The 25,925-nt window shown below is 31.8% G+C and overlaps 2 protein-coding genes and 1 long non-coding RNA gene across 4 annotated transcripts; all 3 read right to left on the reverse strand.

Annotated features, from left to right (window-relative positions):
• Positions 1-233: 233 nt before the first annotated feature.
• On the reverse strand, positions 234-2,646 carry LOC115880468 (KIF1-binding protein). The gene is made up of 2 exons (XM_030897678.1): positions 2,116-2,646; positions 234-2,039 (listed from the first exon to the last, which is right to left on the reverse strand). Exons 1-2 carry the CDS (start codon positions 2,327-2,329, stop codon positions 457-459), a joined length of 1,797 nt encoding a protein of 598 aa, XP_030753538.1. The 5' UTR covers positions 2,330-2,646; the 3' UTR covers positions 234-456.
• A 53-nt stretch (positions 2,647-2,699) lies between these two features.
• On the reverse strand, positions 2,700-25,870 carry LOC115880458 (CLK4-associating serine/arginine rich protein). Its single transcript, XM_030897668.1, has 11 exons — positions 25,572-25,870; positions 25,422-25,516; positions 25,067-25,362; positions 24,730-25,009; positions 24,506-24,666; positions 16,716-17,220; positions 15,589-15,843; positions 13,260-13,314; positions 13,055-13,124; positions 4,326-4,431; positions 2,700-3,306 (listed from the first exon to the last, which is right to left on the reverse strand). Exons 1-11 carry the CDS (start codon positions 25,668-25,670, stop codon positions 3,000-3,002), a joined length of 2,229 nt encoding a protein of 742 aa, XP_030753528.1. The 5' UTR covers positions 25,671-25,870; the 3' UTR covers positions 2,700-2,999.
• On the reverse strand, positions 10,822-12,066 carry LOC115880486. 2 transcript variants are annotated; one of them, XR_004049883.1, is made up of 3 exons: positions 11,693-12,054; positions 11,366-11,499; positions 10,822-11,295 (listed from the first exon to the last, which is right to left on the reverse strand). It is a non-coding gene; the product is annotated as an uncharacterized LOC115880486 (long non-coding RNA). The 2 variants fall into 2 exon arrangements; XR_004049882.1 differs by having other exon boundaries at positions 10,822-11,499; positions 11,693-12,066.
• Positions 25,871-25,925: the final 55 nt, after the last annotated feature.

Here is a 25,925-nt window from a genome sequence, read left to right on the forward strand (position 1 = left end):
TACCGTGTGATCGAAAATAACAGGGTCGGCGTTAAAATACGGATCATTGATGAATTTTGTGCCGAACTACAGGATTCCGGGGCAATTCTCTGTGGTATGTAAAGGGAATATATTATTTATTAAAAAAATATACAAAAATATGTCAAAACTCAATTCTTAAATGTTCTTCTTATAAAGTAAATGTTAGATATGTTTCTACATACATTCTAGATAGGTTTCAAATAAATTGGATATTAGACTAGAATAGATTTATTTGGTATTAGAACAGCATTAGACTAATTAACATATATTGCGCCTTAGAATTTATTACAAATAAATAGTTGCCATTTTTTAAACATGATTTTCTCAAGCAAGTACAAGAGCTAGGGCATATAACAAAATCACTTTGTAAAAAATATAAAAATATGAGAGAAAATGAGTAACAATGTAAAGACAATAAATAGAATAATTAATAGATTACGCTTGCAGTTGTTGTTTTGTGCGTAATATTTTAACAGGTAAAAGCAGAATCATTTCCTTGCAAATATTTAATTCCATCGGAATTAGCTCTTGAGCCTTTGTATGTTTTTCACAATAATCTGCAATAAATTTGTAATGCTCATATTGTAATTCTGTATTTTTTAATTGAGTTGCTTTGTCTAAAGTAATGTATCTTCCATATAAGGCAGCTACATAAAAATACGCCCTGAGAAAGGCTTTTTCTCCATCATCTATAATTTTTTCTTTTTCGCTAATATTCGCCTTAAATGAGAATATAAAAGTCTCATAATATTTAATACTTTTTTCTACTAAAATATTAATTTTGTTTAATGCTTGAGGTTTAGGTCTATCTTTGCATTCTCGTAATTTGTCCAGTTTTATATCAATAATATCTGAATAACTCTGTCCAAGTTCGAACCAAATTTGTCTACAGTAACTCATATAATATTGGGAGTTTACATTATTAATGACATGTTCCAATAAATCAATTCTCCTTTTGTGTAACTTGGACTGATTATCTGGATTATCTTCAAAAAACAATAAATTTAGATATAGTTGACTTTGATCTAAAATAGTTTCAATATAATCAGAAGCTAATGTATCTAAATTGTAGTAGTCTTGAGACTTCTTAATCCAATCGGATGTTTTGAGAAAAACCTTTTTTGCAGAAGAAAAATCTAATACAAATTGATCTGTTACTTCTTCCTCTAAATCAGTCACATCAATACCAGTAAATGAAAGATTTTGCAAATCTTCTCTGGTTATCTTAGTATCCTCTGTCAATTGCATAAGAGATAAATCAGAAGTCATTTGACAATGTTCGTCTATGTTTTCTGTATGAGCTAAAAGCCTATCTTTTGATTTTCCAAGCAGAAAGATTCCATATTTAGTCCAACACCTTGCTACATCTGCACTTCGATGATTAAAAGTTTCTAATGCTGCTTCAAATTCTTCATTTCCTACAGAATTCTGAACTAGTTCTTCTCTTTTGTATTTTTCTAAAATATAAGATGCGGCCGCCAAGTGGTGTCGCGCTTGTTTAAAACCACATTTCTGCATAAAAAATTGTGATAAAGTTGCTGAATTAAGTGCCCAATCGATAGGATCGTAATCATCAGCTTCAAGCTGTCTTTGTAAGGTGATATGACAGTAAATTGCGCTCTTAAAATCCTCGTTTAACTTCCCGAAAATTTGAGCTAAATAATATAAAGTTAATGTGTGAGCTTTCTCTAAATTTTTAAATGCTATAGCTACATGATAGACTTCAATATTAGATTCAAATAAATCTTTTATGTCGATTGGTACTTTGTTAGAGCTTATAAAATCTCCATATAGTTTATCTGCTTTCTCAAGATACATTTTAGATTTATCTAAATCTCTTAAGGACCACAGTATCCCAAATTGATTATATGTCATCAGAGATACCAAAATGCCTTCTGGGGTGTTTTCGTGTTTTTCTATAATTTCTTTACATTTTTCAAGATGCTTTTCGCCGGTAGAAGTCTCGTCAGTTTCGATAGCAACTAATCCTAGATAATAATAAACTGTAGCCTGCATAGCTGAAAAAGTACGATCTTGTCAACTTTGCTTTTAGAAGACACAAAATAATAACTATTTTTTCAAAATATGTATTACCCGTTAAATGTATACTTTCGGCTGTTGCTTCAGATTCCCGAGACCTTAGTAAATTTTCTAAATTTGCTTTCATCCCAACTAAAATCTGCCTTGCCGAATACTTAGACAAATAAGGTTCATTTTCTGGATCCGATTTAGGACCCTCGGACAAGAGCTTTATTACTTTTTCATATTTCTCTTGCAAATCAACAAAAGTTTCTTTATTAATTATCATTTTCACAAAGTTTAATTTTTGTATTTATTTATTAATATTTATCGATTATTAAATTGACAGTTTGCTGACATAACCACAGATAACCTTTAGATTTTTTTAAGTATAAGCTACTAGGATTATCCGGCCTATTAAACCTTTCACAGCATTCGACAGACAGGTCGTATAGTTCTAGTAGCTTAATGCCGTTAAACGGAAAAGAAGCAGAACGTACTATAACCCTATCTTTTCTTCTTTTTTGTTTCTTCGACCTCAGACCGCCAGGGATGAACTGTTACATAAAAGTGACTGACTGAATTTTAGGATTTGTTTTATGAATTTTCTCGTGATAAACTGAAAATGAGGCATAACTACAACCTAATAAAAAAATACATATTCCATACTCTATATTGAACTAAATTTAGCATAATTAATTATAATGTCCATTACAAAGTTTAGTTCAGGTCTTTATGATTACTGTAAATTTATTAAAAACAGAAATAATCTCTCCTTTACCAGAATATAAAGTCAACGCCTGCTTGGTTTACAGCCAACTAAAAGACTTAAATAATATAAAAACTTATATATTCCCTACAATATATATAGAACAAAATTAAAATAATAAAGTTATTTAACTATACCTTCCATTCTTAACACCAATCATGCATACCTTAGATATTGATAATGTAAAAACTTAATAATCCACTAATTTCTTAGGTTCTCTTTGATCGTTATCCCTGTCTCTATTCCTATCCCGCTCTCGCCTTGTTTTCGATTCAGATCTTGATCGTCTATCCTTGTCTTTCTCTCTAGATCTGGATCGCGACCGCCTGCGCCTTTCCCTACTCCTACTTCTGTCCTTATCCCGTCTGTCTCTGTCGCTCCGATTCGAATCCCTATCTCTGCTGTGGGAAGATCTGCTATCTCTGTTGCGAGAACCGCTACTTTTGTCAGAGTCCGAACTGGAGGAGCGATCGTAAGCGTGTCTTTTCTCTCTTTGCCTGAATTTTAATAATGTATTAATTAGATATTAGAAAAATATGGCATAGCCCAATTCATCCACAAGGGTGAACTTTTTTAGCTGAAATTCCTCATAAGAATCAACCATACACAAAGTTATAAAAAATTTCTCAGCATCAGGAAATGCATCATTTTCTTTTTTCCGACTATAGAATAACTGAAATCGTTTGCAAAACAACATATTCTGTAGGGCATTAAACCAAAACAAAAAACTTAAACACAAATAGTGTGAACTTTAGAAGAACTGAAATCAGTTACATAAATACACCTTTCTTTTTTACATTCTAACGTTCTTCTAAACATAAACACGTCAGAAATTCCTTGAAATTTTAAGAAATATTAATAAAAATGTAAAGAATAACGAATGAAAATGTTGAAACCAAAGCAAATTTGTATTAAAAAAAAACAGAATCAAAACAAAAAAGTTTAAAACAACACACTGGCTAAACAACCATTGGCGGTATTGTTGGTGTATACAAAAAATACTGTTATCTGGCGGCATATTTCCATACCTGTAAATGCTGGTAGAAAATTGAATTAATTTGTCGTTGACGGCGGCGGTATGAACTTAACCTGGCACATAAATGCCGCACAACGGAGGCATAGTGTAATTTAAAAATTATTACCGTACCGAGAAAAACGAAAAAACAAACAAAAGTGTGAAACCAAAGCAATCAAAACACACTATAAGAAGCGTGTTTTGATTGCTAGAGGTATAGCTAGACATTAACCTTACTTAAAAATAAGAGAGCTCCTATCTCGACGACATGAAAAAACTAACATAATATACTAATAATATAAACAATATAATACTAAATAAACAAATATTTCTTACAAAAATGATTTCAGCTAAACGAAAGTTGAGCCAGCCACGATTCCGTTATTAGCTCGGATATTATTTTGATACTTACATTTGTCTAATTTAGAGTTACGGCATCACAATATAGTATTGATTCAGTTTTTTATTATCGTTGCCTTATCTCTCAATTTTTATAATTACCTGCGACGTAGTTTGATAGCCATTTCTCGCAGTTCGTCTTCTCTGGTTTGTTGTTCTTGTTTCTCTCGTTCAATTTTTTGAACTTCTGCTATTTTATCTTTTATAACTAAAACAAAATTTATACGTTTAAAATACCGTAAAATGGAAAAAAAATCGGTGTTAAGTTGGCCTGCAAATGTCTTTCTCCATATAATTTTACAAATATAAGATGACAGTGATAATTTTCAAGCAAACTCTGTTTTTTCAATCCTATGGTATAATTTGACAAGCAACAAATGAGAAAAAATGTTTTTGAGATGTTTTGAGAAAATACATACGTACTCAACAAGAAATATTTTTTGTTATTACATGCTGAAACAATTAATAATTTTATTCAATAACTCACTAAGATTTTTCCTCATTTCCTGTAAACGTTTTCGCATACCATTTAAAACAAATTTATACAGGATGTACCAAAAAGTTCATAAAATTGTTTTTTTATTATCGATTTATTGAAAAAGTTTATGCAGAATTTCATCAGTAAGCCTAATAACAAAGAAAATAATAGTTTTGACATAATGCTACAGATTACAAAAATCCTCTGTATATACAGGGTGTCCCACTTAAGATGGATACAAGCCAATATCTTGGATGTTTGTTGAGCGATCTTTTTCATTTTTGGCAGGAGGCTGTATGGCCATAAGATGTACATTTTGCCCAGAGTAAGAAATGCGATACCTCATAGACGTACGTTTTAATGGAGTTTGATATTTTTCGAGTCAAGAGTAAACTACCCTTAGGACAGTATTTATTTCAAATCTGATAAATTATATTGAATCCTCCTTACCCAAGATAATTAATTTCTAATTTTGATAAATATTGATACAGGGTGTGTTATTAAAATAAGACATTTTTATTTTTATTATTATTTTTAAGTACTTACGACGCCACTGGATAAACAACTGGTTTATTATCAATAACCAATTATAACCAATTATCAATTACTAATCGATTTAAGTTTTCAGATAGTTTCCATAATAATTAAGATACAATACAAAAAAACTAAATATTTTCAATTTATTTTGTTTACTTTAAAAACTTGTTTTTTAAGTTTGCTAATACAAATGAAGAAAATGAGTTACAAAATAAATTTAAAACCCAGTTTTCAATGGAATCTGAAATATGATTTTTATTCGTTTTATTGAGGAATATTTTAAAAAATCCAAAGTTATTTAAAACAATCACTATCAACTTTGAAAAATATGCTCTAAACAAAGATGTATAAAACTGTAATTTAAAGTAAACAAAATAAATTGAAAATATTTAGTTTTTTTGTATCGTATCTTAATTATTATGGAAGCTATCTGAAAACTTAAATCCATTATTAACTGATAATTGGTTATTGATAATAAACCAGTTGTTTATCCAGTGGCGTCACAAGACACACCCTGTATCAATATTTATAAGAATTAGAACTTAAGTATCTTAGGTAAGGAGGATTCAATATAATTTATCAGATTTGAAATAAATACTGTCCTAAGGGTAGTTTACTCTTGACTCGAAAAATATCAAATCCCATTAAAACGTACGTCTATGAGGTATCGCATTTCTTACCCTGGGCAAAATGTACGTCTTATAGCCATACAGCCTCCTGCCAAAAATGAAAAAGATCGCTCAACAAACAACCAAGATATTGGCTTGTATCCATCTTAAGTGGGACACCCTGTATGCAAAAAATTAGCTTATATCACAGATAACACATAATCCAGATGGCCATTGCTTACGGAACAGCATGTTTTCGATGAGACAGTTCCCTATTAATGACACAGAGGGCGCCTATAGCCAAATCTAATAATATTTTTAAAACGAACGAATTTGGAGCCACACCACGGCCACGCGATGTGAAGCGACGTAGCCGGTTGTTCACATTTATAAGCAAATTCCCGGTCAAACCCAGGAAAATGTATATTCGGACTTTAATACTAGACAATTGGATATGAAAATACTAGTCGCAGTGGATGTTTGAAAGTCAGAATTTCTAGATGCATATATATTCTATTTATAGCCATGAAATTTATAATTTAGATTTTATTTTTATTATTTGTCTCTTAATATTCATTAGCTGAAAATAAGGGTAAAGGTTATCTATATAGTAATAAATAAAATTTGGCACATAGGTTCCTTAAGTGATGTAAATGAGCACTAAGAAGGGATTTTTTGAAAATTCGACCGCTAAGGGGGTGAAATTAGGGATGAAAAGCTGCATAAAAATTTGTTAAAATCTGGTTTAAGAGTATGAAATTTTTCACGAGTGCTCCTTGACTGACGTAATTGAACACTAAGGGGCAATTTTTGGAAATTCGCTCGTTAAGGGGGTGATATGGGGGGTACTTTTGTATACAAAAAAAAGCATGTCCTAGGACTACGAAATTTTGCACAGAGGTGCCTTAAGTAGCGTAACTTAACAGTTCGATTATACAAAGCGATTTTAGGAAATTCTTCTACTAAGGGGTGAAACTGGGGGTGAAATTTTGCATACTTTTTTAAAATTAGTCCGAGGAGTTTGAAATTTGGAAATTGTTAATTAAGTGACGAAAGTGAGTACTCAGAAGCAAATTTTGGACATTCATCCCCTAAGAAATAAGGGATGAAAATTGGTATAAAAATTTGTTAAATCGGTTTTAGAAGTATGAAATTCTGCGTAGACGTTCCTTATGTAACTTAATTTAGCACTAAGAGGCAATTTTAGGAAATTTTCCCTCTAAGGGGGTGAAATGAAGGGTGAACGTTCTGAAAAAAAATCTGTCCTAGAAGTATGAAAATTTGCACAGAGGTTCATCAAGTGATGAAAGTTATACTCAGAAGCGAATTTTGGGCATTCATCCCTTAAGAAATAAGGGATGAAAATATGTACAAAAATTTGTTAAAATCGGTTTTAGAAGTATAAAATTGTTCGCAGACGTTCCTTATATAAGGTAATTTAGCACTAAGAAGCAATTTTTCGAAATTTTCCCTCTAAGGGGGTGAAATGAGGGGTGAACTTTCTGAAAAAAATCTGTCCTAGAAGTATGAAAATTTGCACAGAGGTTCCTCAAGTGATGAAAGTGAGTACTCAGAAGCGAATTTTAGGCATTCGCCCCATAAGAATTAAGGGATGAAAATTTGTACAAAAATTCATTAAAATCGGTTTTGGAAGTATGAAATTTTGCGCAGACGTTCCTTATGTAACGTAATTTAGCACTCAGGAACAATTTTTGGAAATTCGCCCTCTAACGGGGTGAAATGAGGGTGGACGTTCTGAAAAAAATTGCTTGTTATTGCTAAATTACGTTACATAAGGAACAAACAGAATTTCATACTTCTAAACCCGATTTTAACAAATGTTTGTACAAATTTTCATCCCTTATTTCACTCTCTTAGGAGATAAATGTCCAAAATCCACCTGTACAAAATTCCACACTCGTAGGACTGTTAGTTTTAACTAACAATTTATTAAAGTGCAACTATATAAAAATTATACAGGGTGGCGCCTCTCATACGACTCGGAGGCTCCAAGGAGAACGACCAGTTCGTATTAAAATGAAATTTTGTGAGCATATGTAAGTTAATTCTGCGCACGTTTTAAAAATATAGAGCGTTCTACAGGGTGTCCCCAAAAAAAGTTACACATCAAATTTGTGTTTTTTTGTAACGGAATACCCCCTTTATTAATTAATTTTTAGATTCTAAGAGAAAAATAAAGGTGTATTTTATTAGGGAAGTATATGACTGAAATGTAAGGTTTTAGACTTACTTAAGATTTTGAAGAACAATTTTTAAATTTCAAGAAAAACTACCTAAATTGGAATTTACTCTATTGCACTTTAAATCAAATTAAACCCTGACCCATAAAGTTATACAGGGTGGGGCAAAATTAATGCTGAACATTGGTATAACCTGTATAACTCCTTTATTACCCACCCTGTATAACTCCTTTAGTTTAATTGAATCACCCAGAATATTATTCCGATATTCAATGGGAAATTCATGTCACTTCCAAATACTATTAAAGTTGCCGGCCTACCCCTCAAACAAAGATTTTCCTAGATATTTTCATTTCTATGATTTAGTGTGAATAGATCTTTATTATTTGATAAAATCTAGGGTGGCTGTGATATGTCTGACGTTACTTCAACATAGCTGTCAAATTAGTTAACTTTAGCAACTAGTTATCATTTTGTGTCAGTTCGTCAGTTGAAACAAAAAAAAATCTAAGAAATTTTCCGAAAATAGAAACTTATCCTACATCAGAGAGAATTATATGATTCTATTAGTTAGCTCCTGATTTTATCTAGTCTGGGCTTTTTTATTTAATTAACATATATCAAATAAAAAAGCCCAGACTAGACAGTGTTAACAAAACTCGACCAAACCAAACCAAACTATTGTCTGAAACTACATTTTTTACTTACTAAATATGAATTTTACTTTGTTTTGTTGATCTTTGAAAGGTGTATAAAGTCGAATCATTTTAGATTGGACATTTAAATTTTATGGGATTTTCGGGATCCCGGAATTTAATATCAGGATTCCGGAGATAAACATACACGCCGCCGGGATCCTGGGAGTTCGGGATTTCAGGAAACTCTAGTCGTGAGATTAATGATGTACAGATGCATGTCATGTTGATTTGGAAGTGACAATCGATAAGATTTATCATATAATTTTACATACTCGACAGCGATCTTCATTTCCAGCCCACTCCCATGCTTTTTTTTCTATCGTACGGTATATTCACTAACTGCATTACCTACTTATAATTTATAACAGTTTATATTCACTGATTCATTTATAATTTGTATCCACATAATATTACTTGATTTATCCATCGTAAACTTTGCATAGATATAGAAATATAACGATGGACAACTCTTAATGTGTTAAATTATACCCTACGATCGAAAAAAAAAACGGCGTCCGATTGGTTTGGAAATGACGATCGATGACATTCCCCATATAATTTTACATATCAAATGACAGCGATCTTCATTTCATAGCCATCGCTGACGCCGTTTTTTTTTCGATCATACGGTATATGGTAAAAACCATCGATCACCATTTCTAAGGTAACTTAACGCCGTATTTTTACATACAAAATGTGCAAAAAAATTCTATATGAATGAACTCACAATTTTCTATCCACTTTGTACATAAATTAGGATCTCTTGACGCATGAAACTTAAACACATGTACACCTGATTTCCGAGAAATCTCACAATTGTAAAATTGACATTTACCAGACATTTTAATAATAATTATCACTAACCACACAGTTGTAATCAAAGACAGTCAAAGGTATATGATATATTACCATCACAGATTACCATATATTACCCGGCTTTTAAAATATCCATTAAAAACACAGATTAAAAACAAAAAACAGTAACGACATATCTAAATCTTCTATCTTTGTCGCATATGGTTCGTTCCTGTATTATTCTGTGATAAGGGAAGGAATAGAGATTTTCTGTGATAAGTGGTAAAGCTAGGTTTTCATATGTACAAATTTGGCCAACTTTCCAGGAAATTCGGTCATATTTTTATTATAAAATTATTTATCATAAACAAATTTATTGTAAAAAAAAAATTTGAACGTATATTCAAATTTTAAACGTTTCAATTAATAAATAACGTAAATCACTTTTAAATTAAATTTAAGAAAAAAAAATCAAAATTAATAAAACGTAAATCACTTATGAACAAATCATTATTTTAATTTCAAGTTTATATTTCGAAGTTATATTACAAGTTATTTACTGTTGTCTTATACAGAGTATATCAAGACAAATGCGAAACTTTAAGGGGTGTATTCTTTGTTATTTGTCAACATTTTTAAAATAAGCTGAAGAGGTTGAAATAAACTATTTCTAATATTCGTTAATTTGACAAAAAACTGGAGCAACGGTATGGAAAAAATGGTTAGATTTGTATATTTAGAACGTTTTTATGACTTGCAATTTTTCCATTAAATTCATTATTTGAAGTTAAAAATAAAATGTAAATCATTATGTATTGGGACCAAAAAAATATTTTAGCAAAGAAGCTGTTCGCCTTAAAAACAGTTTTATTTTCTACTACTGTAAAATATTTTTACAAACGACATATAAAGATAATTGATCGACAAACATGTTTTAAGCTACCCTTCCTAAATCTTCCTTAAAATAAAAAGATTAACAGATGGGAATACATATTATACCGTATGATCAAAAAAAAACGGCGTCCAGTTGGCTGGGAAATGGCAATCGATGACATTTCCCATATAAATTTACATTTAAAATGACAGCGATCTTCATTTCATAGCCATCGCTGACGCCGTTTTTCGATCATATGGTATATCAAATAAAGTATTATTAGAAAAGCTCACTAGATTGTTTTCTAGTAAAAAAGACCTTATTTTGTCACAACAGGTGACATTTTTTTGTTTTAAATCAAGTAGGTTTTAAAAAAACTACAATAGGTAAAAAAGTTTCTAAACAAATAGAATATCCAAATTAATTTATTTCCAATGACAATAATGTGTAAGTTTGTAATTAAAGTTAGTTAATAAGAATAATAGGTGTAGTATATTTCAACATCATTCACTGGTTTTAAAAACATCAAAAAATATGCATGTGTTTTCATAGTATAAATATGAATTGTTCCTTACGTTAGTTCTTATTGATATAAAAGCAAAAAAGTATAAAAATTAAAAGCTGCAATTTTATTAAAAATATGTTATTCTAACACATATTTTTTTAACTGTAATGTTCTAAATTGATCAAAATATAAATGTTATTTTTTTCCTAGGAAAAATAAAACTTCATAACTTAATTTTCATAAATAAATTTATTTCTATTAAATTTTATAGAGCAATTTGTATTACAGTTTTATTTCACATATTTTGTAATACTGCTTCGGTGCAGTGCCCCATTGCTATCTGTGAGTTCATTTAAATTATGACGACATTACTGATCTAGAAGATAAAAATGTACCTAAGTACCTTAATATTATAATCAAAAATGGCTAATTTTGTAAATTATTACCTATAATGGTTAGATGAGTTATGAATGTAAACTTCTTTATGCTGGTTTCTTGAAGTTAGGTGATATCCTTGTGATATTAATTATCTTCGCATCATCATGGGCTCTAATCAACTGTAGAGTATTCGTCAATCAACCTGAAATATGTAATATTATTTACTTTATATTTACGAAAAATTATCATTTTCTTTTTATGAAAATTTTGAGTTTAAATTTAAATGTGATTAGAATAAATATACATCAGTATTTAACATTTTATCATAGGTAATATTCCATATATTACCTGTGATTTTATGCTAAAATGTTTAGTTTTGTGAAAATATTACTTACCTATAATATTTAAACGAGTTCCTGAATGTACAATTTGTTTATAACGATGTCAAGTTCTAGTATCTTGTATTGGTTGTCTAAAACTGTTTGATTTTGCTTAGTTATATTGTATCCTATATTTTATTAAACAAACTCAAAATAATGTTTATAATTACCTTCATCAGCCTTCATATCATTAAAGTTATTATTATCACTTATCATTATCAGTCATTATGTAGTTATTTGATCATTTGTTGCTCTGTTTGTTGTTTGTTTTCAAAGATCATTTTTGAGGTTAATGTCATATGAAACTTTTCGTAATTAGGCAACTGGTAAATGACGCGTGACGATAAATTAATAAAATAATAATGAACGTATTAAGTTAAATATTTATATATTAATTTAACATATCTATTTCAAGTTTATAAATTACATCATTTTTAATTTGGTATACCTTTAATTTTATATATTCATAATGAAATGAAATATATTTCGATATAACGTTTGGCAACCACGCAACTGAAGTGCAAGCGACATCTGTGCAAGAGAAGCAAAACCTCCCAAAAAAGTGAGAAAAGAAATCTAAAAATTTCAGATTATTCAAATGTCACTCCAATATTTTTCCAAATTGGAGTGAAATTAGGGTGACAATTTTTAACACAAGGAGCCATCTGGATTATGTGTTATCTGTGCTTATATGATGAAATATCGCAACAGGCCAAAGAAAAAAAATATCTTAAGACATTAACCTGATAAATGATACTTTATAAAAATATCAAAATTTTTTCATCACAGGCATCATTTAAACACACTTTTTGCGTCTCTAAAGAGGGATTTCTGTTGCAGCCATCATAGCTATCACATAGCTAACAAGGAGAAGACTTACTAAATGCATTTTGTCCGTTTTTTAAGATTTTCAACCAAAAGTGGCATTGCAAACTACATAAACAGAGTTACTATATGATGCAAAACGACGTGTTAAATACATTTTATTCCATTCGAATTAAATGGCGAAAATACTTTAGACTTTCTATGAGCTGTATGTCCATTGGCGGTAGACAAACAGAAGTATGTCCTTGTGTGCTGTGGACATGCTGCTGTTTGTTTGTCACTGTCAGATGAAGAGTTTTTGTAAGTTTCTTGCAAAAAGCGTGGCAAGTTTTCTTTGTGTGCCAAAATAAAAAAAAAAATGGACAAAATGCATCTTGATTCACCTGATCCTCAAATGTCAAAATAGTTTTATACTGGACATTCTGAAAAAATTCGAAGAATTCGGCGTAAACTTTTTTAACAATAACTATAAAAAAAGAATTTGCTGCAAAATTTATACATGGCACACGATGTAACATTAATTTCCACACACTAATAATGCTAATATCTTACATTGTTTGTTAATGGCCGCTTGACGTCTGCGCTTAAGCCTTTCAATAATAGTCAAAGTAGTAGTGGGCTTCTAAAAATGCAAAATAAAAAAACAGACTCTTGAGTAAATTCATTTTAACTAAACAGAAAACCGCTATTAAAATTCAAAGACTATAAAGAAACGTTAAATTAAAAGATGTAAAATGTCTTTTAGGTTCTTACTGACTTTGGACACTGAGCCTGAATTTTTACTTGTTCCGTACTTTGAGTCACTAGCTTCCCTAAAAGTCAATGAGTCATAAAAAATGTTTTTTCAAATAACACTGGTCTGCAAAAACATTTTTTTTCTTAAGCTCTAGCACCATTCTTGTCGATTCTTATGTAAAATGACGCCCTTACACCAAATATAGCTCTCGTTTACTTCTAACACCCACAATTTTTGGGGGAGACCCTCTCTATTTCTAATTAAATTTTATTTTAATTTTCAATTCAGGTGTTCAATAAACGTCGAATTTTGGATAAGCGATAAAATCTTGTTTCTTGATCTTAGCCTCACCAAACCAAGGCGAGGAAATTTAGTATTTAAAAGTTGAAATGCGCCATCAATCTTGCCCGTTGCTTTCACAAACTCTTTAATAAAGCCTAGTTTGATTTGCAAAAGCGACAAGAAAACTACACCCCCTGATACACAAGAGATCTGTAAGATAGCGGTGATTAATCCCCCTCCCAAACGTTCTACAACTACACCCCCTAAAAAAACTATCGCCTTCCTAAAAAAGTTCATCTTTTCAGAACACTTAATATCTCTAGTACCCCAAAAATAATAACGTAGAAGGCAAAACAATACTTTTCATCCTACCAAACTATTAAAAATATGGGTAAGGGTTGACCCCAAAAACGAAGGGTGATGGAAAAAAAACGAAGTTTAGGAGTTCATATTTCGATTCAGTAGGGCATTTTACATATAAGTATAGACAAGAATTATTTGTACCTATTCTTGACATCATTCACAACTTTGCGTATACGTATTATATGTTTTGTTATAGCAAAATAAAAACACTAAATCACCGCAATACACCAAAACACTTTTACTTTTACACTGGACGCGCGTTTCGCTAACCATGTTAGCATCATCAGCAGATGGTTATAAACTAAAGTACAATCTACAAGTTGAGCGTTTATATACTCGCCCAGTGGGCACCGAGTGGGCGTGGCAAAATCTAGCCAACCGAGTCAGAGCCAACTGAGCGTAACAGTTAGATTTCCGCCACTAGAGTAGTAGGAACAAAGAACTTGAAGGAATTGGACCGTTGTCTCTGTTCATACTATCTTTACATTTATTAATTCTGATGCTTTCATATGCATCTAATTGCCTGTAATTTGAGACTTGTTTAATTAATTTAAAAATTATTAAGATCTATACAATGTTCTTTATAAACAATATGTTCGGCAACGCAAGATTTATCCGGTCTACCATATCTTATCTGAGCTAAATGTTCTTTAAATCTAGTTAATATTGATCTTCCAGTTTGCTTAACATATTTCTGATCACAATCTTTACAAGAAATTTCATAAATACCCCACCTTTCCAGTAGAGGTGTTTTATCCTTCGGATTACCTAATAATTGTTAATTTATTATTAGCACTATACACAAGTTTATAATTGACATTCTTAAAAATTCCATTTAGACCACGGGATAACTCTCTATCAAACGGTATCGACAAATACTTAGACGTATCTTTCTCCACTTGAAAAGTCGAATTAATTCGACTTCCGTTTGATAGAGAGTTATCCCGTGGCCTAAAAGGAATTTTTAAGAATGTCAATTATAAACTTGTGTATAGTGCTAATAATAAATTACAACAATTATTAGGTAATCCAAAGGATAAAACACCTCCACTGAAAGGTCGGTATTTATGAAATTTCTTGTAAAGATAATGATTAGAAATATGTTGGGCAAACTAGAAGATCAATATTAACTAGATTTAAAGAACATTGCTCAGATATGTAGACCGATAAATCTTGCGTTGCCAGCATATTGTTGATAAAGAACATTGTATAGATCTTAATAGCCAAAATTAATTAAACAAGTCTCAAATACAGGCAATTAAATGCATATGAAAGCACATCAGAATTAATAAATGTAATAGTATGGTGAACAGACAACGGTCCATTCCTTCAAGTTCTTTGTTCCTACTCTGGTGGCGGAAATCTAACTGTTACGCTCAGTTGGCTCTGGCTCGGTGGCTAGTTTTGCCACGCCCACTCGGTGCCCACTGGGCAGTATATAAACGCTCAGCTTGTAGATTGTGCTAGTTTATAATCATCTGCTGATGATGCTAACATGGTTAGCGAAACGCGCGTCCAGTGTAAAAGTAAAAGTGTTTTGGTGTATTGTGGTGATTTAGTGTTTTTATTTTGCTGTGTAACACCAAAGGTTCCAACCCTCAACTGTAATGTTTTGTTATATTTGAAGATGTGAGTGATCAAGAATAGGTACCCAGGGCGGATTTTCATGCAGACCAGTGTAACTTTAAGTTTTTTAAGAACTTACGGATAGACCGGTCTCATTTCAACATCCTGATTGCTATCGCTATCAGAGCTGCTCGAATGAGAAGAACTTTCATCACTTCTCTTCCTTCCATAGTATCTAGGCAGAATTTTTGGTGGTGTTGGCGCTTGTGGAGTTCTACTTCTACTTTTGGTCGATCTGGAACTTCTCGAACGCGACCTCCGATACGATTTAGAAGAAACTGAGCTGCTTGATAATGACGACGATGATATAGTAATCCGGCTGTAAGATCTTGACCTAGAAGAAGCAAAAAAGATGATCGATTTAGCCTGATATGGCTATTACATGGGGAATTTTGTTTCTGGATAATTTCAGATGCTGTCAGTCCATATACTCGCGGACCATGGGTTTTTAGATTATTGTAGTACGCTAGCTTTTAACTTTTCGGAGGTCGTGCGCGGATTCACAGTCCGCATCAGTTCCCTATTTTTCCCGATATTTCCAAAAATCTGGAAACATCAGATGCTGGGCCGCTTAGAACCGCTTAAAACCAAATAAATAGTATACAGACTAGATCAAAGAAAAATTTAAATCTAGTTTTTTTATGAAGGGTCGATTCTAGTAAAAATTCAAAACATTTTTATATGCTATACTCTATTTATGGTTGGTATGATACCTGTTAATATACTTTAGAATTTCGATGGTAAAAAATAAAAAAAGCATATTTAAAGTTTCTTTTTGATCTGCCCTGTATAATCTTTTTTTTTTCTTCCTCTACAATGTGCGAACACTATACTAATTACCCTACTGTAATTATCAATAATATTTTAAATGCATTATTTAATATTAGAATATTTAATAAGCTTATGAACAGGAACTTCGCTTTTTAGTTAACCGGCCTTTTCAACATTTCTGAAAACACTATTTTTTAATTGGTAAAACGTAAAAAAATCATTAGATCTGAGAGCCCTGCTGAAACTGGTCGTTTATCTGGACGCACCAATGTACGCAATATATCCGATCACCCGACGCGACGGCCAGGTCGCTACGACCTAACCGTCAGTGCGTTTGAGGTCTGACAGACAAACCAAGGTCATTATTGTTACCGAAAGTACCAGGAATGATTCTGAACCCAAGTTATATTGACGTTAAGTTTCTGATTTACGTACCTCCTTTTGGATCCGCTTCCTCTTCTTGATCTCGACCTACTGAGGCGCGACCTCGACCTGCGCACTCGCGATCTCGACCTACTGTGCGCGCTTCTCGATCTGCTTATTCGAAACCGCGATCGGCTTGAACTCCTCCTTCTCACCGATCTAGATCTGCTTCTCGACTTGGACGATACACGACGTCTCAATCTGTCCCTAGAGAAACTCCTCCTCGGCCTCTTAGATTTACTTCTGGATCTAGAACGGCGATTTCTGCTGCTCGAACGACGCCGCGATCTGCTTCTCGATCTTCGCGGTCTGGATTTGCTTCTAGACCTTCGAAGAGTTCGGGGCTTACTTTCGGACCGACGTTTTCTATTGTACAATGTTTCTCGACTACGAGATCTATTTGATTTTCTGTCCAAATTAACCACGTTCTCTGTACTAGTATCGGTTTTCTTCGATTTTCCGAATTTGACTTTTTCAGCATAAGTCGGCTTTGAAGCTGTAGAGGGCTCTTCATCATCTAAAACGATATACAGAGGGGGTGTAGTGATGGGCATTACGATTCGTTTTAGTGAATCGAATCACACGATTCAATTTCTCATATTGAATCTACTCCTACGATTCGTTTATTTGAACGAACCACATGTACAATTTACGTTTGAAAAAACAAGAATCGTAACTGGCACTACCGGCGATAATTTGGTCGGACAATTACTTGGACCAGAAAAAGAAATATACAGTTCTTTCATTTGTTTTTCAACACTTTATGACACTGACGTAATTGGATTGATAATTTTACCAATAATATTAAATTATCAATCCAATTCTTAATATACTATTTATTAAAGACTTCTTAATACCAATTTAAGGGTCATATTTTAATTCCGATTCAATAATCATAATAAATAGTCTATAATACCGCATGATCGAAAAAAAATGGCGTCCGGTTAGCTTGGAAATGAACATCGATGACATTCACCATATAATTTTACAAATAAAATGACAGCGATATTCATTTTATAACCATCGCTGATGCTGATCGCTTTATCATATTAAGCAGAGGCTAACAATATTTATTTGAAGTTGCATAAAATACGATTTCGTCTTTTAGTACGACATTTAATGGTTTATAGTCGGTAATAGTATTTTAACCTAATTAAACTTTTAGCCAAATTTTCATACTATCCTCGGTAGAGGCAATATTAAATACTGTTCGTTTTCAAATTGTCATCCTGTATGTATAGTAGATATTTAGGAAAAAAAACTTTTCACTTAAACTGCAGGAATATAATTACAATATTTTTATGATTAAATTTTATTATAATGAAATAGTATATAAAATTTATATGATCTATACTAATATATAAAATCCTTGAGTGACTGACATACTGATTAATCACGATCCTACTCAAACCACTCAACGTAAGAAGCTCAATTTTGGCAGACAGGTTGATTCTAGGGTGTAGAGGTTCGATAAGAAGGGATTTTTCGAAATTCCAGTTCCAACAACCCCTCAAATAGTACAATATTTTTTATTTAAAAAACGGTCAAGTTTCCGAAAAAACGCTTAAACATCTATATTTTATTTTGTTTTTTTTTTACATATTTTAAGATTTTTCAAAATGTATACAGGGTGTTTCGAAAAATCTGGTCATTGATTAATCTCGATCCTGCTTAAAGCGCTTGACGTAAAAAGCTGATTTTTGGAAAACAGATTTTTAAAACAGATTTTAGGGTGTAGAGGTTCAATAATAAGGAATTTTTCGAAACTCGAATTCTAAGGGGGTGAAACATGGGTGAAACGATCCCTCAAATATTAAAATATTTTTTATTTAAAAACCGGTGAGTTTTTCGGAAAAACTCTTAAACACATATATTTTATTTAGTTGTTTTACATATTTTAAGATTTTTTATAAATTTATACAGGGTGTTTCATAAAATATGACCAGTGAGTAATCACGATTCTGCTTAAACTGCTTGACGTGTAAAGCTGATTTTTGGCAAACGGATTGACTGTGGGGTATAGAGGTTAGAAGGAGGGGTTTCACGAATCTTAAATTCCAAGAGGGTGAAAACGCCCCTCAAATATTACAATATTTGTTATTTAAAAAACGGTTAGTCTTTCGGGAAAACCAGTGGCGTAGCGTGAGTTAGGGGCGCCCGGGGCGGAGAACCTCTAGGAGGGAAGATTGCCGCCCCTACAGAATCATTTAAAACAATTTTTTATCGCCCCGCAGGTACTTGGAAGGTCGCCACCGCCCCCGCCTTGCTACGCCACTGGGGAAAACGCTTGGATAAGCATAATTTATTTGGTTTTTTACATATTTTGAAATTTTTTAAAAAATCATACAGGGTGTTCCAAAAAGTTGGGTAATTTCTTAACCACGATTCTGCTTAAACTGCTTGAGGTAAAAAGCTTATTTTTGGCAAACGGATTTTTCGAAAGTCAAATTCCAACGAGATGAAACTACCCCCCAAATATTACCAAGTTATATAATAATATCGCCACATTGTTTTTTCTCATGCTGACATAGATGTGAGAAAATTTTATACAGTTTGTATGTTAATGGAAATTTTTGCTTTGCTTTATCATCACTATTACAAATGATTAATACGACGCGAACGAAGTCGCTGGTACACGCTAGTATGTTAATATAACAGTAGTATTGCTTGATGAGTAATACCACAGACTAACCTAAACAGATGCGACAAACAATGCAAATGTGAAAATTACATTTTGGCGAATGCGCCAGGCAAATTTTTCCGTTAGATTTGTCATATAGGCGAATTTTACAGCGGACCAGCAAAGTAACCTCCATTCGTTTACTAAGAAGCCACGCCTCCTTTGTGTAGAAAATAGAGAGGGAATTTTGTAGTTCGGAATCAAATAGAGATGATTTTAATTTCATTAGTTTTTTTTCAATTTTTGATACATTCACAATCTATACCTACTAATATATATAAAATTCTTAACCACTCAACGTAAGAAGCTCAATTTTGGCATACAGGTTGATTCTAGGGTGTAGAGGTTCGATAAGAAGACATTTTTCGAAATTCCAGTTCCAAGGGGGTGAAACCATCCCTCAAATATTACAATATTTTTTATTTAAAAAACGGTCAAGTTTCCGAAAAAACGCTTAAACACGTATATTTTATTTTGTTTTTTTACATAATTTAAGATTTTTTAAAAATGTATACAGAATGATTCGAAAAATCTGGTCATTGATTAATCACGATCCTGCTTAAAGCGCTTGACGTAAAAAGCTGATTTTTGGAAAACGGATTGACTTTAGGTTGTAGAGGTTCGATAAGAAGGGATTTTTCGAAACTCGAATTCTAAGGGGGTGAAACCACCCCTCAAATATTAGAATATTTTTTATTTAAAAACCGATAAGTTTTTCGGAAAAACTCTTAAAAACGTATATTTTGTTTTGTTATTTTACATATTTTAAGATTTTTTAAAAATTTATACAGGGTGTTTCATAAGATATGACCATTGAGTAATCACGATTCTGCTTAAACTGCTTGACGTTTAAAGCTGATTTTTGGTAAACGGATTTACTGTGGGTGCAGAGATTCGATAAGGAGGGGTTTCTCGATTCCAAGAGGGTGAAAATGCCCCTCAAATATTACAATATTTGATATTTAAACAACGGTTAGTCTTTCGAGAAAAACGCTTGGACACGCATAATTTATTTTGTTTTTTACATATTTTGATTTTTTAAAAAATCATACAGGGTGTTCCAAAAGTTGGGTAATTGATTAACTACGATTCTGCTTAAACTGCTTGACGTAAAAAATTATTTTGGCAAACAGATTTTTCGAAAGTCAAATTCCAACGAGATGAAACTACCTGTCAAATATTACCAAGTTATATAATAATATCGCCATATTGTTTTTTTCTGAGGCTCAGGACATAAATGTGAGAACATTTTATCCAGTTTGTATGTTAATGGAAATTCTTGCTTTGCTTTATCATCACCATTACAAATGATTAATTCGAAAATATAAATACATTTGCAATATAAGAGATAAAAATTTGTTGACACACCCGACCTCCGTTTTCCGTTTATTATAGGCGCTCTGTGCTCTCAGCTCCATTGGAACGAACTATAATTATTATAATTATCCCTAAATTTAATCTCCCAAAAAGGGAAAAAGTCGGTACAAACATTCCGTAAAAATTTGTTGTGGGAGTTTAATATTTTGACAAAGGTAAATTCATCCCCTAAAGAGGTGAAATTAGTGGTGGAAATTTATATAAAAATTTGTAAAAATCTCGTCCGAAGAATATACAATAATTTTGTTATTAATAATTTCAAAAGGTTTCTTAAGTAACGCAATGACTATATGAGAGGCGACTATAAAAATTCATCCCCGAGGAGGGTAAAATTAGGGCTGAACAATTATAAAGCAAAACATAAAATAAAAACCTGTTCATTCAAAACATTACACAATAAAGGTTTCTCTAGGGATTCAATAAAAAAATCCATCCCTTAAAATAAGGGAAAAATGATTGCAAATATTCGTTAATATTTGGTATAGAAGTATGATATTTCGGTGTGGCATACTTAACGAAGCGTTTTCTCGAAACTCATTTCCTAAAGGGGTAAAATTAAGGGCAAAATTTTATGAAAATTCGTTACTACTATGTGGTTTAAAAGTACATAATATTTATGAATTAAAATTTGGCCAAATATGCTTAAGTATAATTGGGAAGCAATAGTATAGAGTAGAAGAAACGATTTTTGAAAATTCATCATCTCGGGGATGATAGGGGTGAAAGTTGGCATGAAAATTTATTACTACCTGGCATAGAAGTATAATATTTTTACAAAGTATATGTAGTTAATAAGTCGATTATTTGATCGAACTGTATGTGTATTTAAATTCACTTTTTTCGTATTAGAAAATCTAGGTATTTTCGGAAAAAACACCCACAGTTTTTGATATAATTTAGTCCTAGAAAATCTAAAAAATGTATCTTCTTCAGTTTATAGTGAAATGTTTTCTCATCCATTGAAAGCACACTTTTTTAAAAGCATTTTAAATAAAATCAAAACAAGAAACTTAAACTGAATAGCTGAATTAACTAAAACAATACTAAGAACACCGTGAACTAACTAAATGTAAACCAACAAAACCCAACAGAAAATTAAAATCGGAAACAGCTAATAATAATGATGTATGTAATATCCATGTGAAACAACTGAAGAAACTGACTTAAAAATCCTCTGAAAACCTTCAATATTCCCATCTTAGATTCCCATATCCTTTTTCTAGGACACTGTTGCCAATTCTACTTACCAATTTGTATAAACTATATCGGTATCACGGCACATGCAAACAATATGCCGTGTCTGTATCATAAAAGTACCTATTTGCTATATAAAAGATCAGCTGCTAAATTTTAAATCAATTTAAAATATCAAATAAAATTATAGTAGTGCATAAAACTATTAACAAGCAGGATATAAAAATAATTAAAGATAATTTAAGCTGGCTAATAGTAGATAGACTTTAGATTAATATTTGAAATTAACAGCTGGAAGTACAGCTAAATACAAACGGCAAGCTGACAACAAAGATCCTATTCTTTAAGAATTGTATATTTCTGATATTTTATATAATTTTTAATTTTAAAGAAATCGTCATTTTCTTTATACATATGTATTGATCTTAACCGATTGTTAAAATTTGTAAATTTCTCATACTTTACAAATAAATATTAGCTGATATTTCCTAACATCATGTAATAGTTATTTATTATTATCCAGGAGAAAGCGCTAATACAAGTACATATAACATTTAATTCTCACATAAAAAAAGTTCAAGCTGGCAATCTCGCTTTGACTTTATAATCGTGCGGCGGCTGCGACGACCAGACGAGACGGCGCGGTGTATCAAAGGCAAGGTTAAAGGCGAGAAAGAACGAAAGAAATGGAAGCTTAGGGAAGGGGCGAGTGCGGGAACGATTTGAAGTCACCACGGCTGTTTGTTTGGCCGAATATTTTGCCTTCATCGACGGTATCGCCGCCCTGTCGTCGCACTTCCGAACATAGGTCTTTTTGAACACAAAATTTCCCATAAGGTGTCGCACCTGTTTAAGTTAGTTTGTGGTAATACTGGTAACATTATCAATATATCCGCTTGTGAAAATTATTAATTGACCCGATGTGAACAAAAGTATGGTCCACGCACATTATTTAAAAGCAATGTTCTTTTATTGTTGAAAAATCTGCAAACGATACTTTTATTAGCACCCAGGATGGTTTGATATAAATCCATTCAACTAATATTTATTACGCAGGGGATTTAGACAATTAAAACTAGAAAAATAAAACCAAATTACACTAAACTTTGCTACAGACAACAGTATAAATGTTACTTTACCATAACCAAAAATAATAAATAATTAGGGGATAGTGTTAGCGGCTGTTTAAGAACGGTGAGGTTTACAAAAAAATTGTAAGAGACCTTTTTTGTAGAGAATTCAATTTTCTATAAATATATGAGATGAGATATGAATTTTTCTATGTAATAATAAGGAAAAACTAGAAATCTGAAAGGCGGAGGACCTTCTTATCAAAATTAAGAGCTCATACTTTTTGATATAGAATTTATATATAGATAGAATTTTTTGAGGTGTCCACAAACCTTTTTTTCAGAGTATAAAGTGAAAAAAATAGTAGATTTTTTTGACCCACCCTAATTTACAGGATGTTTCAAATTCGGCTCTCACCACTGGGATTCCGGAAACTAGAAGAGACTTAAATAAAAGGCTTATATTGGGCCAAAGTTGCCTGTTAGTGAGTCCAATAGTTAATCCGTTTAGTAATTGAACTTATCTTTGTCATTTCAGGAAATATGACTGAAAAATTGAATTTTCCGATTTTCGCTTTTATTTTTTTACAACTTTACATTGATAGAAAAAATCTACAAATACATTCTCAACAAATCTTTTTCAGCTTTATTCTTTATAATTTTTAGATTTTTATTAACGAATTTAATCATCTAAGACGGTTCGTTTTTTCGGGGATCATCATCAACTTTGTTTTTTTTAGTGAGTGGGGAGAGTGGGTAAAAGATAGATTATGGCTGGTGCTCCAAGGGGCTTACCAACTTGCAGGTCTTAAAAAAATTATAATTTATTTTGATATGAGTGTATATTATTTTTAGTGTAGTTTAAAATTCGAGAAAAATTATTTTTTGAAAATAGATTTTTGTCTGAAAACGTTCTATCCTTTTAAATCTTTTATAATTAGTGTCAATTTCGACGAAATTTCGAAGTTTTATGTCAATTATGCCAATGCCCAGCCGTCTTCGGCGTTGTTTATTTTTCTCGATCATACAGTACTTGATTTTGTGAATTGCCTAGTGTTTAATAAATACAATTTCTCATGAAGCAGTGTGTTACCTATCTATGTAATATAATTGATTTTTTAAAGACTCTATTATATTTACAGTGAGCTTTTTTAAGTTTTCATAGTGAAAATTTAGGATATTTTTGATAGATCTGTAGAAGAAAATCATAATAGATTTGTCAAAATTTGTGACTTTTATGTGTTTGTTTGACCATGGCTGGATTATTTTAAGTTTTCAGTTAATTTGGTATTTTTGTATCTCTCCTAACTTAAAAAAAAGCCAGTTGGTATAAACTATTAAAAATGAACAATTTGCTAAATTTTATGGAGTTCTTTAAAAAGTTTCAAATAAGCTTTTTTCTAAAAATAAAATAGAGAACTTTTATCATCTTTTTAAAATTTACAGGATTTCCTATGATTAGGTTTATAAATACATTATACCTCCAAATGATGTAATATAAGTTATTTTTCCAGCATCAGGAGAAGGTGTCCTTGAAGGTGATTGGCTATAATCCCTTAATGATGGATTTGTTGGAGATTCTTTTGCGGCATAACTGGGAGGACTAATTTTCCTGTTTGCCAACCTTTTTTCTCTGTGAGCCCTTTTTTTTAAAATAGAATACTTATCAAATCATATTCATATAACACTAAAAACAAAAACAAACCTCCGTTCCCTTCTAGATTTTCTGCCTGAAAACAGTGATTTTTCTTGCTCTTCCTCCTTAGCTAACTTATAGCTTTCGGCCTCTTCTAAATCATTGGTTAAAAATGAATAGAAATCATTTCCCGACATGCCAAAGTGTTGCCCATGTTTATTCATTTCATGTGCTTGAGCTGAATCTATTTTGGATACATTGATTGCTAAGTCTACATCAAGATCACTGTCTGAGTTGTCACCATCTGAATTTTCTTCTGGAGAGTCTACAACTGGAGCTGTCTGAATTGCTGTAAAATATAAATTATTTAGACTGTAATCAAAACGTGGACTTTATTGTTCGCTACCTGTTCCGTCCTCATAGTTAAATCCAATAGCAACACCTACACCTTTAGGTTCTTTTTTATTTTTGTTCTCAGTGTAACCAAATTGCTCTTCCAAATACAACTGTTTCAAAAACTTTTCCTCAGATACTCCAAGGTAAGCATTCTGGGCGATAATCCTATACCTTTCATAATTCAGTTGGCGATCTTCTTGAGTAGGGCTTGGGGGGTCCTCCTTCTTAATTGGGGGTATATAATCTAAATGAGCCCTTACATCGAATCGGTCAATCAGATTGTCTGCTTGACCCTGCCAAGGCATCCTGTCAATACAACATACATAATTTAAAAAAATGTTAACCCAATAAATAAATAAAATTACATGACAGCACTATCAGCTGCTGCTGCTATAACAGGATCCAAGTGAATTTTACATCGTCTACCGTGTATTTGTAAGAACTGTGTAGGATCTGCTTTCTGTAATTAAATAAAATTATAATAAATATGATTATATGGATAAAAAACACCTTACAATTTTTTCGTAAAAGTCTCTACGTCTTTCTGCTCTCCTCCGGTAGTCTACTAACATACCGCGAATTTTTCGTTCTTGACGCCTTGCTTCGTGCCACATTGTTTTTATTGGTAATTATGATTTATATTTTTAAGAGCTGAACTTATTATTTTAATTTGATTTTATTTTAATCAATTACATTTCTTAAAAAAAAACGAATCAAATTTTGAAAGGTGACAGGTCTGTGACATGTGACATGTCTGTGAAGAGGGTGAAGTCAGTAATATGCATATACGTATTACTTTTTACAAATATACTCAGGGTTCCCTATTTAACCCCGTGTGCAATTTCTGTGCCGTAAGAAAAAGACAACAT

Source organism: Sitophilus oryzae, unplaced genomic scaffold, assembly GCF_002938485.1.
Source record: "Sitophilus oryzae breed Bouriz unplaced genomic scaffold, Soryzae_2.0 scaffold_1081_pilon_pilon, whole genome shotgun sequence".
In the NCBI taxonomy this organism is placed as follows: Eukaryota; Metazoa; Arthropoda; class Insecta; order Coleoptera; family Curculionidae; genus Sitophilus; species Sitophilus oryzae.

Bases quoted from the DNA above. Each gene is read 5' to 3' on its own strand.
- LOC115880468 (XM_030897678.1), bottom strand. From the start codon at position 2,329: ATGATAATTAATAAAGAAACTTTTGTTGATTTGCAAGAGAAATATGAA. The intron at 2,040-2,115 runs GTAATACATATT...GTACTTTTTCAG, and splicing joins CGAAAGTATACATTTAACGG to CTATGCAGGCTACAGTTTAT.
- LOC115880458 (XM_030897668.1), bottom strand. From the start codon at position 25,670: ATGTGGCACGAAGCAAGGCGTCAAGAACGAAAAATTCGCGGTATGTTA. The intron at 25,363-25,421 runs GTAATTTTATTT...TTGTATTGACAG, and splicing joins GCAGCTGATAGTGCTGTCAT to GATGCCTTGGCAGGGTCAAG. The intron at 25,010-25,066 runs GTAGCGAACAAT...TATATTTTACAG, and splicing joins TAACTATGAGGACGGAACAG to CAATTCAGACAGCTCCAGTT.